The 16,794-nt window shown below is 44.2% G+C and overlaps 1 protein-coding gene across 2 annotated transcripts in view; it reads right to left on the bottom strand.

Moving 5' to 3' along the window:
* CNST (consortin, connexin sorting protein) overlaps positions 1–16,794 on the bottom strand; it is a 120,538-nt gene that overhangs the window by 38,130 nt on the left and 65,614 nt on the right. For both annotated transcript variants that reach the window (XM_056567166.1, XM_056567168.1), the window contains one exon: positions 1,403–2,235. In XM_056567166.1, the coding sequence (XP_056423141.1) occupies positions 1,403–2,235 (833 nt within the window). The remainder of the gene's footprint in view (positions 1–1,402; positions 2,236–16,794) is intronic.

Below are 16,794 nucleotides of genomic sequence, written 5' to 3' on the forward strand. Positions count from 1 at the left end.
CCGTAGGAGGGCAACAACCCAGCAGCAGAACAACTACCTTTGCCTTTGTGTAAGGAGGAGCAGGAGGAGCACTGTCAGAGCCCTGCAAAATGACCTTCTGCTGGCCACAAATGTGCATGTGTCCATTAAAATGTCAGAAACAGACTCCATAAGCATGGTATGAGGGCCGCACATCCACAGGTGGAGGTTGTGCTTACAGCCCAACCCCGTGCAGGACGTTAGGCATTTGCCAGAGAACACCAAGGTTGGCAAATTAATCACTGGGCCCTGTGCTCTTCACAGATGAAAGCAGGTTCACACTGAGCAGATGTGACAAGAGTTTGGAGACGCCAAGGAGTAAGTTCTGCTGCCTGTAACATCCTCCAGCATGACCGGTTTGGTGGTGGTTCAGTAATGATGTGGGGTAGCATTTCTTTGGGGGGGCCGCACAGCCCTCCATGTGCTTGCCAGAGGTAGCCTGACTGCCATTAGGTACAGAGATAAAATCTCAGACCCCTTGTGAGACCATATGTGGTGCGGTTGGCCCTGGGTTCCTCCTGATGCAAGACAATGCTAGACCTCATGTGGCTGGAGTGTGTCAGCAGATCCTACAAGAGTTCCTGCAGTTCCTGCCCACACGTTCCCCAGACCTGAATCCGATTGAGCACATCTGGGACATCATGTCTCGCTCCATCACCCAACGCCATGTTGCACCACAGACTGTCCAGGAGTTGATGGATGCTTTAGTCCAGGTCTGGCAGGACATCCCTCAGGAGCATGCCCAGGCATTGTAGGGAGGTCATACAGGCACGTGGAGGCCAAACACACTACTGAGCCTCATTCTGACTTGTTTAAGGACATTACATCAAAGTTGGATCAGCCTGTAGTGTGCTTTTCCACTTTGATTTTGAGTGTGACTCCATATGCAGACCTCCATGGGTTGAAAAATTAGATTTCCATTGATAATTTTTGTGTGATTTTGTTGCCAGCACATTCAACTATGTAAAGACGAAAGTATTTCATAAGATTAGTTCATTCATTCAGATCTAGTGATGTGTTATCTTAGTGTTCCCTTTATTTTTTTGAGCAGTGTATTATCAGGATTAACTACAAGAGACTTCAATTGTCCCAGGTAACACAATATTGAATAAATTCTATTACATTAAGTGTAAAGAGAAGAAAGGTGTGTTTGTTTAATGTATATGTACATGCTCATCGGTTATGCAGGTCCACGGAAAATTCTTATGATGACACATTGTTCTGCAAAGAATTTTTTCTTATTTTAAGGAGCATTCCATTCTGCATATAGGGTTAAACAGAGCATCCACTAGACATGCTAAAGTTTTTCAAAGTAATCTCTTTACTACTAGACAAAGATAACAGATTACTAGTGTTCTATAAGCTTTTGAATGTAACAACTTACCTCCTCTATCTCTATCCTTTTTGCTAGTTCATCTAGTGAAAGAAGATTGTCCCCCAAGACTGATTCCCCTGGGCTTGGTGACATTTCTTCTTCAGATAAAGTCTCCTCCTGGAAATCCAAGTGCGCCAGGAAATTCTCACTATCTTTCAGGTCCCCGTTGAGAAGACTTGCTATGAACTCAACTGTTGCTTGACGCTGAGACTTGTTCAGTTCTTCCAGGCATTTCGGACTAGCACTGTCTTTTGGGCAAAGTCCTGGTTCCACTACTTGGCTCTCTGTATTAATAATCCTTTTTGTATCTCCATCTCCTGCGGCTGAGTAATGCTGTTCGGAGCTGCTCACGTTGTGGACAGACTGGATGGGACTCGTGCATTCTAAGGAACTACTCCCTCCTGTACCATCATCCTGCGTATCCAGGGCACAATCTGAGTGATCTGCAGATGTGGTTATTAATTTGTCTACCATTGGGTTCCCAGCTGGTTCTTCTGTCCTGTCCTGGGAGAGCGCTTCTATTTCTGACACATTATTGTCGAGTGGTGTTGCTTCTGGTTGCAGGAGGTTGTTATTCTTCCCAGCATCCCCAGAAGGAAAGCTGCTGTCAGGTTTAGCCCTGCCTCCTGTCCCCAAGGACTGGATGGTTGACTCTAAGGTTGTTCCACAAGTGATAAACTGCTGCTCCTCCTCCATGTGGCTCATTCCGGGCACAGCTTGATGATCAGCTACCCTGGTCAGGTTGCCTGCTGTGCTGACATCAGGAAGTGAGTGCTCTGTCATCTCTGCCACGCCAGGCTTCCTGCCTGCTGATGTCTTTGTGCCAGATCCAATTTCTCTATCTGAGCAGAAAAGGGAAAAGGGTTTTAGTTTCTTTTTACAAAATTCTGCCAGGCAGCATGACTTAACAGACAGCACACCAAACGGAGACTTTACAAGTCCAGACCTCATTGTTCAGGGCACATTGTATACTGAGCTGGCCATGACTAGACTACAGCTAAATTTAGAACTCAGACCATTAATAAGTAATGAGTAGCCTCTCTCTCCTTGTAGGCTGGCACGTGGCACTGGTACAGATGTGAGGTAATGTACAATTAGTAATGACACACTACAAGATCATCGGAGCAGCAGGCACTTGCTGTACAACAGCTGTAGAAAAATGTGCTACTCCCTCCTACTGTGAGCTATTCTACCCGGCTTTCATCATGGTAGTCATTCCTCATTATGCCCGTACTAAACAGCCTATCGGAAATCAATACTGCTGAGAGATGCATACAGGGTACAGAGAAAAGGTCAAATTAAATGGAGCAAGAGCAAAACGATTGGCTTTCTGTGAACGAAGAAGAGATCACAACATAAAGCTACATACCATGACATTATGCATAACCAAAAGAGGGGAGCAGTAGTATCTTAATGATTTATTTACCCATCAGTGAAAAAAATACAGTGTAACGTTTCAAAGCTACTATCTGTTCTTTCTCAAGCTATACAACAGTGGGCATGGCTCATTCTAATAGAGTAGATCATAAGTGACATGACATCATTAATACATTTGCATAATTGGTAAACAGTATAAAATAATAGTACGAAAATAAAGATCCACATTGTGTTACATTTGTATACCCAATGTAAACATTGATTAAAGTGTAAAAGATGAATTAGCCGTAACTTATCAAAAACATAAGTAAATATCCCAGCCATAGAGTCATGCTACCCATATTTGTTCCCTTTGTGTGCAAACATGGGAAGAATGATTTTTTTAATCATTAGTTAAGAGACCTTAAAAAGGGTAAAAATCCACACACAAAAAAAGAAGAAAACAAGAAGCTAAGAATACAGAGAGCTGAACATTCAGAAATATTTATACATCTGTATGGCCAAAGAAAGTGTGTACCCGGTTGGTATATACTAATTTATAAATATACCAATAATAACACAAAGTTGTTCGATTGCTGTTACAATGCCATACCTCTAAAAAAAATACCCACAAGTATACTATAAACAGGACTCTATTGCACACATTTTTATGGCCTAAAGCAGAGCATAAATAGAACATAGCACCGACCCAGTACTGTATACCTCTATTGCAATTACAACAACAATCAACAACATAGTAAACATAAAAGATGGGGTGATGGAGTATGTCCAAAGACAAACACTAATTGCAGTAAGAAATGGACACCAAGATGTATTATTCTGAGGTTGGGTTCATCTGCTCCCTCCCGTGGTATTTATGCTCTTATTGAATTTAAATGTGTCATGTCCTTGATCATTTCTGTTAATAAAGTGATTTATTGTATTCGGGAGTGCATCTTGGTGGCCTTTCTCTATTGCCATATAGTAACGATCACTCATGAACTATGTATGTGTAATATATATATATATATATATATATATATATATATATATATATATATATACATATACACATATACAGTGGTCCCTCAACATATGATGGTAATCCATTCCAAACGGACCATCGTTTGTTGAAACCATCGCATGTTGAGGGATCCGTGCAATGTAAAGTATAGGACAGTGGTCTACAACCTGCGGACCTGCCAGATGTTGCAAAACTACAACTCCCAGCATGCCCGGACAGCCGTTGGCTGTCCAGGCATGCTGGGAGTTGCAGTTTTGCAACATCTGGAGGTCCGCAGGTTGTAGACCACTGGTAGAGGAAGTTGTACTCACCTGTCCCCGCCGCTCCGGACCGTCACCGCTCGTCACCGCTGCCCGGGATATCGCCGTCCATCGCTGTCGCCGCGTCCCCGAGGTGTCCCCGACGCTCCGGCAAGGCCTCTGCTTCCCTGGCATTTGCGCTCTCCATCGCCGCCATCACGTCGCTACGCACGCCGCTCCTATTGGATGACGGGACGGCGTGCGCAGCGACGTGATGACGACGATGGAGAGCGCCGGCGATGCAGGGGATCCTGAAGAGGACGCGCCGGAGCCCCGAGGACGGGTAAGTGATCGTCAGCTGACCACACGGGGCACCGTAAAAGGCTATCCGGTGGCAGCTGAAGCAGTCTGCGCTGCCGGATAGCCGTTTATGTGATGGCCGTGACATACAAAAGCATCGTATGTTGATGCTGCCTTCAACATGCGATGGCCTCTGAGAGACCATCGCATGTTGAAATGATCATATGTCGGGGCCATCGTAGGTCGAGGGGGTCACTGTATATATAAAGTCCATAAGAAGCAGCACATCCAGATTAGATGAGGTGGGTGCAGGCACAATTGAACCTCGGTGCTCTGGTTCCTCTTGATAGGTTAAGTATAACGGCAGGGATTTGGAAACAATGTTTCAGCGGTCTCTCACCGCCATTTTCAAGTGAATACAAGTGATACACAGGGGTTTAAACACACACTCCCCTCAATTAGTGACATCATCAAACATTAGCATAATTAGTGACATCATATGTATAAAGCATTGTAAACAAAGTAAAAAACATTGTATAGTGACAATCATATTAATAATCAATGTACATAAAAGGGATAGATGTGTTAATACTATATTCGAAATACAAGATCAGCAGAGCCGATCTCATGTATATTACAAATATACACACACTTATACAAACGTCCACACGCCACATAAGATCGCATATATATTTAGGAAAATTGAAAATGTATAAAACAGAAAAAAGAGACATTTAAACACCCTAAGGGTAAACGCGTACATAGTCAAACAAGTCAAGAGCTATTGCTTGTAATGCATTACAGTTACAAGGCTACTAGATTACTTGCTACCCCAGGCCTGCCAGAAACAAGAGCCTTTAACCCTGATGCAGAGGGAGCTGGGAGCATGAAACCTGCGTGATTAATGTTGATCTTTTTAGGATTAGGAAGAAAACACCAGCTGCTGTTTCTGACTTTGTATCCAGTGTAGTCATGGTGTAAGCAAGCAAAAACAGTTGCTGAGCACAAGTGATAGTAACAAAGAAGTGGATGTTTCATGTTGTAGAATAAGGGAATACAAATAGCATAACAATGATCATCTTTACTAAAGTTCAGAGGTGAAGAGATTTCTGACTTCATGATAAACATTCAGCAAGGACCAGGTTACAGAAATGTTTCTGCATTTTGTACATGCTGTTAGATTTCTCTGTTCACCTGGTGTTATTTCAGTGTAGATACAGGAACAGATACATTCTGCATTAGTTATTTAATCCATTGATTGACTATTAATACAAAACTATAAACTACTCAGCAGATAGGTTGCATACACTTTAGATTGTTTTCACAGAATTCTTCCAATACACTTTCTCATAATATTTACAATGACAAACAGTACAATGGCATACATTAGCCATTGGCCAATATATGTACAGTATATATACCGTAAGTATACACAATAAGTATATAAAAGCTGTCTGCTGTACTTTCATATACATTATTCCAGACCACTGTGATAAAAGATAATGGGACACTATTTTGGCCTCCTTTGTTTGCTCCTCCGGTGCACAGAGCGAACTTCGTTCCGTACCGGATGACTGGCGATGCGGGACAGCGGCTCATGACGCCACGGTTACGCCCTGCTCGTGATGTCAATGCAAGCCTATGGGAGGGGGAGTTACATCCATCACGCCCTCTCCCATAAACTTGCATTGAGGGGGGCGTGGCCGTGATGTCACGAGCCTCCGGCGCTGCACCCGACGTTCTAAACAAACACTGGGTGCAGCAGGGAGATCATGGGGGTCCCCTGTGGCGGGACCCCCCCGCAACCAGATATCTTATTCCCTATCCTTTGGATGGGGATAAGACGTCTAGGGGCGGAGTACCCCTTTGAGTACAAAATGTAACACAAAGGACCCTTGTTTGCAGACTCTTGGAAATCAGATTTACCTAAAGCTTGGAGACAGACTGGAATTTTTTCACACTATACCTTCTCTGCTAAACTTCAAAGCGTACCCACACATTTTATATTGTTGGCCTTTCCCCAGGGTAGGCCATCAATATCCAATCAGTGGGGAGTCTGGCACCCAGCACCCCTGACCAGCTGTTTGCCAGCACCAGCGTATACAGTAAAAAGAGCAAGAAGGAGACAGCATGGTGTAGTGTCTGTTCTGGGTTACTGCAGCTCAGCTCCAATTCACAATGGGAAGGAAGCAGCGATAACCCAGCATGCCCACTGCACAAAGTACAGAGCTGTTTGCTTCTGGCTGTTTCTCTCTGTACATGAGTCTGTGAGTAGGTGTGTCTGGTGTCAGAACCCCACCAACATGATAATGATGGCCTAACCTGAGGATATGAATAAAAAAAAAGTCCCAGGAAAGTACAAAATGTTCTGGGTTTAGCATATAGAAGAGCATAACACTGTCATAATATACAGGCTTTCAGAGTCCGCTCCACATCAAAAAAAGAACACAATACTGTCTTGAAAGGTTACACATTCCCCTGTCCTAAACAAGGCTTTGTATATGCACAAATGTTCTAGTCAGAAACTTTGTTTCATCCAACAATCAGATTATCTAGTGTTCTCTCATCTTACTAAAGTCAGCGCTGAGAAGCGAACAGGCAATCTATGAAATGGTTATCCACTGAAGTTCAAAATGGGAAAACCTCAAAACCTTTGTTACAAGGCTGCCAGAAAGCAGATCATTTCTCTTTTACATGATGATGCTCATAGAGAACTTTAAGATCTTATTTCAAGAAAGGTTATTAGGTTATTAGGGTAGAGAATTTTCCCATCCCAAAATGTACCATTTCTTCCAAACTGTTCAAGAATCTGGTAGCGGTCTATCTCCTCTGATTCCCAGAAGTAATACACTCATGAACCTGTCTATTAAAGAAATGTCAAATCTAGAAATAAGGGATAAAACTAAATAAGAAATATAGTTGCCCTTACGGTCAGCCAGTTGCACATACAGTCTTGGGATTATAGCGTACCCGTCAGATCCAACAAAAATGATAGGTGATAGGACAGGCAGGGGGAGAGAAGCGTGTGGTGGCGGTCGTCTCTGGCACCGCAAAAGCCGCTGCAGTTCATTGATTTAAAGCGCCCGTTTTAAATCAATGATCTGCAGCGGTGTCGCCGAGGGGGGGTGGGGTGGCGGGGTTACTTAATAGCCGTTAACTTATACCAGAATATCGGTATAAGTTATCGGCTGTCGGCCCTAACCTCCATAGAGTATCGGCCCTAAAAAATCGATATCGGTCGATCCCTATTACTCAGTACCTAATCTTGACCATGTACATCTAATTTTTGTGTATAGCACCTTTATTTATTTTTTTGTTACACTTTTAATTTAGCTCACTAGTCTGAATTCCTCTCAAAGGGAGGGGGTGTGGCCTCACTGTGCAGGTCTCCGCCCCCTACCTCAGTATACTGTCTGCTCACATCTTCCCTAGCATTAGCAAATCTACAACTCCCAGCTGGCCCTCACTGACAGTAGCGGGACACAAGATGACAGTGGGAGGATTTTTCCTCCAGCAGTGAGCCCTGCAGTCACAGCTGTCAATCAAGGAAGTGTGTCCATGACATAGGTGATGATGCATGGACACAGCAGGACTAGTATGTGGCATAGCAGGCAGAGGGGCAGCTGTTTGACTGGCTTTTTCAGTATGAAATACTGAAAAATTTCTAATAAATGCAATTGCAAAACCTATTGGTTTTGCATGCTTTACAACATATCGAAAGTTTTTGTATTTGACAGTGCCCATTTAAACTACTGCTTACTGCTCCATCCTTGGCTTGTCACCAGCTAAGGGAGCAGGGCTTTGTCAAAGGGCAGGGCCTAATATTTTTGTACTACTACAAATGGGGCAGAGGAGGAGGTTCCTGCTGCAACCAGTTGTCTTAAAAGTTAAATAAAAGTTTTGACATGTAGTCCAGTAGTATCAAAAGTTTAGATTACACTAGATCTCAGTCCTGAGACCCATTGTAAGGGTACTTTCACATGATTGTAACTTACCCGCTGCAGGAAATGGGACCTGCTAGCCAGAAAGTGCTTCGCCCAATTATAACTCGCAACCACAGGACTAAGACCTGGTGCAATCTAAACTTTCAAGTAAAATCTATATGTATAAAACTCAACGTGTGTATGTATGTATGTTCCAGCATCACATCCAAACGGCTAAAGATATTAACATGAAACTTGGCACACATGTTACTTATATGTCAACAACAAACATAGGATATGTGATTTAACTCTTGCTCACCCCCATTTGCCAGGGGCGGGGTTTATGTTTAAAGTCCCATACAAGTCCCATACAAGTCAATGGGAAATATATGTTACTGCATAACTTCCAAACAGCTTGAAATATTTTGATAATACTTGGTCACATGTTAATTATATATCCACTTAAAATATAGGATAGTAAATTTAACCCTTAACTACCCCCATTTGTGAGGGTCGGGGTAGTTAGTCTCATGCAAATCAATGGGAAATGTATGTTCCCACATAACTTACGTACGGCTGGAGATATTTCAATAACTGGTACACATATTACAGGTCGGGATAGGAGGTCGGCATAGGAGGACGGGATAGGAGGTCGTGATAGGAGGTCGGGAAAGGAGGACGAGAGAGGAGGACGGGAAAGGAGGACGGGAAAGGAGGACGGGATAGGAGGACGGGAAAGGAGGTCGAGATATGAGGTCGGGATAGGAGGTCGAGATAGGAGGTCGGGATAGGAGGTCGGGATAGGAGGTCGGGATAGGAGGTCGGGATAGGAGGTCGGGATAGGAGGTCGGGATAGGAGGTCGGGATAGGAGGTCGGGATAGGAGGTCGGGATAGGAGGTCGGGATAGGAGGTCGGGATAGGAGGTCGGGATAGGAGGTCGGGATAGGAGGTCAGGATAGGAGGTCGGGATAGGAGGTCGGGATAGGAGGTCGGGATAGGAGGTCGGGATAGGAGGTCGGGATAGGAGGTCGGGATAGGAGGTCGGGATAGGAGGTCGGGATAGGAGGTCGGGATAGGAGGTCGGGATAGGAGGTCGGGATATGACAACAATATATGAGGACGGGATATGAAGTCAAAAGCTTCCTCCTTTGTTTATTTTCCCCCTCAACAAGGATTAGGAAGGAAAAACCGGGCAAAGCCGGGTACTCAGCTAGTGTTTATATAAATGACAATTATGCTTTCCTCCCACTTGTCCCACTTTCCTCCGGCTGCCACTATGCTATACTGTAGGCTGTGCACTCATTCCCACTTTCACACACAAGATTTCTTTTATATATACACACACATACATAAATACACATACAGTCATAGCCGTAAATGTTGGCACCCCAGAAATTTTTCAGGAAAATTATGTTTTTCTCACAGAAAAGGAATGCAGCAACACATGTTTTGCTATACACATGTTTATTCCCTTTGTGTGTATTGTAACTAAACCAAAAAAGGGAGGAAAAAAAGCAAATTGGACATAATGTCACACCAAACTCCAAAAATGGGCTGGACAAAATTATTGGCACCCTTTCAAAATTGTGGAAAAATAAGATTGTTTCAAGCATGTGATGCTCCTTTAAACTCACCTGGGGCAAGTAACAGGTGTGGGCAATATAAAAAGCACACCTGAAAGCAGATAAAAAGGAGAGACGTTCACTTAGTCTTTGCATTGTGTGCCCTTCCAATAAGAGAGACCTGGAGCAGTTTGCAAAGTAAGAGTGGTTCTACATTCCGGCTGAGAGGTGTAAGAAGCTTATTGATGGTTATAGGAAGCGACTGATTTCAGTTATTTTTTCCAAAGGGTGTGCAACCAAATATTAAGTTAAGGGTGCCAATAAGTTTGTCCAACCCATTTTTGGAGTTTGGTGTGACATTATGTCCAATTAGCTTTTTTTCCTCCCTTTTTTAAGTTTGGTTTCAATACACACAAAGGGAATAAACATGTGTATAGCAAAACATGTGTTACTACAATCCTTTTATGCGAGAAATACTTTATTGTCTTGAAAAAAATCAGGGGTGCCAACATTTACGGCCATGACTGTATATAAATTTGAAAGGTGTCCCCCGAAGGACCATAAGTAGTCCCCTGGGTGGGGGGCCTTCCTCTTCTAGTCCCGTAGGCTTGGGCTGTAATCACACCCACTCAGCACGATTGACAGGCCGGGCATGGCTTGTTTCTTCATTATGACACAGGCTGTGACAAAGTGGTGAGACAGGCTGTCAATCACCCTGAGTGGGCATGATTACAGCCAGAGCGGACTAGGTGAGTACAGCTTCCTGCCCAGGAAACTACTAATGGTCCAGAAGGGGACACCTTTCAAAACTTCACCATCGCTGCCAACAGGAACTTCTTGGCACACATTATTTATTGTAAAATCTGATTAAAGGTTTCCTTTAAGACATCTGCTTGTAGTCACTGAATAAGAATTATAATAGTTTACATCCTGGGGCTGAGAAGGTGTAAATAATTTATACACAAGATGCATTAGAAAATTCCATATTTTCTTTTCTTATAAAATGAATAATTGAATTTCCTGAAACTGGAAAACTCTCAGAGCAATAAACATTATCAATGTTTGTGGTCAGCCTTACTTAGCAATACTTCCAAAGGGTCTTTATTCTTCCTTATAACCCATCATCTCACATTCCACAGCTCTGCTGTCATTATTTTATGGAGGGATCCTCACAGTGTACATTGAGTGTATTGTGAGGATAATATTACTGAGCCAGCTCTGATAAAGATCATAAACATGAAGTAGAAATTAAACATGCAAACATGTCCTTAGATGGGGAAAAAATTACTTATATACAATATGTTATATTGGTACCTATAAAATTCATGTTGTGGCAGGGAGTGGGTCTTGTCCCTAAGGAGCCAGGCTAACTGATTTAAAAAGGGTACAGTGCAGCCATTGAGCTCTACATTTCCTATGTGACAGCAGGAGATTAAATGGGCACGGTCACCAAACTTTTTTTTTTTTTTTTTTTTTTATATGTTGTAGTACTTATGTGCTACAATATATCTCTAATATATATATATATATATATATATATATTTTTTTTTTTTTATTAAAATAGTTTATTTTAATTTTGAAAAACCACCACTAGGGGTCTCCCTCCTAGTGGCCGGCTGCCGGCTGGCGTGACGTCATGCTTGAATTCGGACCGATGACTGCCGGGCAATCGGTCCTAATTCATTCAGCCTGCGTTCGCTCCCTGAGAGCGCATTGGCTCCCTGGCCTCACACGCTGGCCCCGCCTCCCAGCATTTACACGCTGCTGCCTCAGAACTCCACACTAGGGTATTCTTGGGGAGAGAGGGGTTCAGGGGGGGGGGGGGTAGCGCCACGGCAATGGCCCTAACTTATTGTTTTCAACACAGGGTGCCTCCAGCTGTTTCACCACTACAACTTCCAGCATCCCCTGACAGCCAATAGATGTCAGGGCAAGCTGGGAGTTGTAGTGGTGAAACAGCTGGAGGCACCCTGTATAGATGAACTAAGGGCGCAAGTGTCGGCCCCAGCAGGCATCAGTAAGCACACTACCAGGCAGACAAAAAGGCCTTTTTAATCTAGAAAAAAAATATATTTAAGGCAAGGAGGGGGTTAGGGATAGATGGGCAATAGGAAGGGACAGAAAAAAATAAGGATGGTGGGAGCTACTATTTAAAGGCGTCTCACTAGAAACAATCCTCACAATCTCCTAGCTGTTCAAAGTTTTTTTGCGCTTAGTGTTCCTTTGTATGTATTGGACACTAAATGAAACTGATAGGTACAAGAAAAAAGTAATGTAAGAAAAGCACCATGACATTTTTCTGCAGATAGGAGGTTTGTCACATGTTCTGTTACATTAGATAAAATAAAGTCTGCAGAGATGTAACAATGCTACAAACTATGAGTCAGATCCTTTTCACAGGCAACACCAAAGCTTATCGCTGCATAACAGTTAACCACAGAGGATCTGAGCATACTGACACTTCCAAGGACAACTTTTTACAAAAAAAATCTGCCTGTATGCCCTGCCAAAATGGAAAATATAATAACAAATGGCTTCTGAGTTACCTACATTGACAGAGTACATGGCCTATGGCAGTGGTCGACAAGCTGCGGCTCGCGAGCCACATGCGGCTCTTCACGCACTTTAATGCGGCTCTTGCAGTGCAGTCGGGCCGCGGCGGCCGCCCATGCACACTGGTAACATACAAGGGCCTGATACTAGTATCAGGCCCTTGTATGCAGAGCAGCAGCGGCCGCATAGTGCCGACCACTGCGGTATACTAAAAACCAGGGGGCCTCCAGCTGTTGTGAAACTACAACTCCCAGCATGCTAGTAGTTGTAGTTTCAAAACAGCTGGATGCCCCCTGGTTTTTAGTATACAGTATTAGTTTTTACCTGCTCTGGCCGGCCCCCGCCTGCAGCCACACACAGGAGCCAGCCCGGGCAGATAATCATAGGTTTTCTTATGCCGGACATCCCTGTGTCCCGAAAAATCTTTTCGGGACATAAGGATGTCTGCCGGTCACTTACCATTCCCCACCCGCCGCGCGTCCTCCTCCGGTCCTCCTGCGGTCTTCCTGCGATCCTCCGCCTCTCTATGGTTGTATGCACGGGACCTCAGTGACGTCCCGTGCGTAGAACCATAGAGGCGCAGGAGGACCAGAGGAAGACGCGCGCTGGCCGGGGCCTGGTAAGTGACCGGCGGCACGTCATCTTCAGTGTTCCGGTCACCGCTCCTCCGGTCCCAGCACCTACTGCTATGGTCCATAGGCCATAGCAGTAGATGGTGACCCCGGGCCGGAGGAGCGGTGACCGGAACACTGTGGGGGGGCAGTATACAGACATACAGCCTCCAGCCGTACACTGTATATGGCTTGAAGCTGTATGTCTGTGGGGGGACTATACTGCCAACTATTGTGGGGGAACTATACTGCCAACTATTGTGGGGGAACTATACTGCCAACTATTGCGGGGGGGAGCTGCCTACCATTGTGGAGGAACTATACTGCCAACTATTGTGGGGGAACTATACTGCCAACTATTGTGGGGGAACTATACTGCCAACTATTGTGTGGGGGAACTTCCTAATATTGTGTGGGGGGGGGGGAAAGCTGCCAACTCTTGTGGGGGAGCTGCCTACTATTGTGGGGGAACTGCTGACCTAATGTGGGGGAGCTGCCTACTATTGTGGGAGAACATGTTGCCTACCTAATGTGGGGGGAACTATACTGCCCACCTAATGGGGGGGGGGGGGGGACTACAAGGTACCGTACATCACGGTAGGAGGGGTAGTCTTATACTGCGAGTATATCCCAAACTCTATATTTTAACTGTGAAAGTTGGGGGTCGTCTTATACGCCGGCATATACGGTATATGTGAGGGGCACATGTCAGGGGGCATTATACGTGGGGGCACATGACAGGGGGCATTATAAGTGAGGGGCACATGTCAGGGGGGCATTATATTGTAAGGGGCACAGGACATGGGGTATTATATATAAGGGGCACATGTCAGGGGGGCATTATATATGAGGGGCACATGTCAGGGGGCATTATATGTGGGGGCAAATGACAGGACCCCCCCCCCCCCATCATGTGCCCCCACATATAATAAAAACTTATTGAAACTAAAAACAGTGTATTATGTATTTTCGGTTTTAAAAATGTGGCTCTCAAAATAAATTTCAATCGTGGTTTTGGCGAGATTTGGCTCAGTTGAAAAAAAAGGTTGCCCACCACTGGCCTACGAGAGATAATTTGTTGATGTTGTACAAGAGGCTGTGCTGATGGCCCATGAGGATGTGTCCAAGGGCCTTCATCAGTTATATTCCCAGTTATGAACACTAAGCTAACTAACATCAGGAATAGTGCAGGTGCGACAATCTACATTTTGTAAATATTGTCATGTTTTTATATTTTCTTGATGTAAAATAAAGGTAATTTATCCTTCATACATTGTAGGAGAGGTCTCCTTTTGTTGTTGTGTAAGTTATTTATCCTGTTCTAGTTTCTTGGCAAATATCATGAGATAAAAAAAATCTGTTTGTATTTAAATATGTGTATTTATCTACAAATAATAATAATAATAAAAGCTGTTAAATAGAGAGACTAGGGGAAAGCAAAAGCCAGACTCCAACGAAAACAAAAGGATCAGACGGCAGTTGAAATCTAAGGCTTGGTTCACACTATGTTTTGATGATACGGTCACCGGATCCAGCTGGGGGGAGTGAAAAACCAGGCGGCATACCACAGTTTTAGGACCGGTCAGAAAACCAGATACAGGGCAAAAATTAGCCGACCGGAGTCACTATATGACTCCGGTCGGCTAATTCAGATGTATGAGATTGGGGCCGGGTCAGGCTGGGATACAGGAGCGCCCTGTTTTCATTCCCCCCAGCCGGATCCAGTGACTGTATCATGAAAACATAGTGTGAACCCAGCCTAACGGATGATGTTAAGGCAGAATCAGGAGGGGCTCCCCATACAAATTATATAGTTGGCCAATAGGGGCTTTGCACTGTAATGAACAATACTGGCAAATTCCCTTCTTCGGACTGTATCTAATGAGGAAGGGAAATTAAATTGCCTAAATTTGTTAATTTATTAATTTTTTTGTACATTCACACATACAGGATCCTGCGCAGATTTGTTGCGCAGGATTTGTAACTGCAGATTAGAAGCCGTGCTTAGTCATTTAGTTTACATTGAAATCTGCAGCAGAAAATCCTGCGCATCAAATCTGCGTACCTGTGAACGTACCCTTAAACTGTAATTTTTACTGAAGTTTTTCATATAAGAAACAAAGAAAATAACAAAAAAAGAAGAAGGAAAAAAAAAAAGGAGGGGGATGTGCAGCAAACATCATCACAAGAGGCTGTAAGACCTCGAACCAGTCAGCATAACATATAAATCAACATAGGCAAATCGCATCCAGCAGGATCAATCCTGATAAAATATGGATTACGTATATATGAGCAAGCCACCCCTCAGGGTGGTATGAACTATTTCAAATTTAGCACAAACAAGGACAAACACAACAGCCCAAGAGGCCACAGACACCAAGGAGGGGGGGGGGGGGACCACAAATAAACCACAAGACCAACACAAAAGACAATTCAGGAGACTCAGGAGGAAGGGTCAGGAAGGAGAAAAACAGAGAAGGAGGAAGGAGACAAGGGGAAGAGCAAAGAAGTTCACGCGGGATGACGATCAGAAAAGCGGTCCCAAGGTTCCCATACAGAAAGAAACAAAGGCGTAGAGTTATTCAATGAAGCCGTGAGAGATTCCAAAGAGTGAATCTCACGTTTACATGACAGCTAGTCTAGTTCAGAAGGAGGAAAGGTCTTCTTCCAGCATTTGGCTATGAGGGTCTTAGCAGCAAGCACTATATGCATGAAAAGCTTGAATGGCTTCTTAGATAAGGCCCGACATGACAGGTGTAAAAGATAGTGAAAAGGGTCCAGGGGAACAGAGACACCCAAGACATCGGTGAGTAAGCGTTGCACCATACGCCAGTAGTCCACTACAAGGGGGCAAGACCAGCAAATATGAAAAACCGACCCCAGTCCCACACCACAGCGCCACCACTGTAGGGTTCAGTCTATTCAGTTGCTCAGGGGTGTGCTACCACCCCATAAGCATTTTATATTGCGTCTCCGTATAGGCCGTACAAATAGATGCCTTAGATGCCCGCTCCCAAATAACCCGCCACAGCTAGATAGAGAGGGTTGTATTCAAAACCTCCTCCCTCCGTCTCATATAACGATGCATAGGAGGGTCACTATCTGAGGGATGAAGGAGAGAGTAAATATTGGAGAGAAGTCCCCACGCCTGAGGTCCATTACGGCATAAATGTTCCAAGCTGGTGGGCTGGGAGACAACCACAGAATTCAGCGAAGAAGTCATATAGTGCCTAAGTTGCAAATAATGGAACCGCTCAGAAAGAGGGAGCTCCCTATAAGAGACCAACAAATCAAAGGACAGGACAGAATGGGAAAGGGGATCCACCACATCAGCCCAAAAAAAAAAAAAAAAAAAAAAAAAAAGACCACGGGAGCACCACTCCCGAACCATAAGACAAGCCAGAGGGAAAACCAGGGTGGTATAGAAAAGACTGCATAGGAGAGAACAGTCTAAATTTCCTGCAGCAATAACCCAACACATACTTAGAGAAGGACATGGGACCCAACAAAGAAGTCAAGGGCCGCTCAGGAGGAGGGACACACCACAGAGGAGTATTTGGATGAATGGGAGCCAACCACAACTACTCCAGTTCCATCCAGCAGCTATATAAATGTGTTATTCCTTACTGGAACATTATTGCTTTTATTTTCATTTTATTGTGTCAATAAAATATTGATACTTTTTACATAAAACATTTCTGAGATTCCAGTGCAGTCGTTTTTCGTCTTATCGCCATTATTTTTTATAGGTTCCCACAGAGGATACCTGTAGCGGCACAGGAGGCTTGCAGCTCAACCATCCATACCTACCCCATGAGATGGATGATACGCT

Source organism: Hyla sarda, chromosome 3 (assembly GCF_029499605.1).
Source record: "Hyla sarda isolate aHylSar1 chromosome 3, aHylSar1.hap1, whole genome shotgun sequence".
Lineage (NCBI taxonomy): Eukaryota > Metazoa > Chordata > Amphibia > Anura > Hylidae > Hyla > Hyla sarda.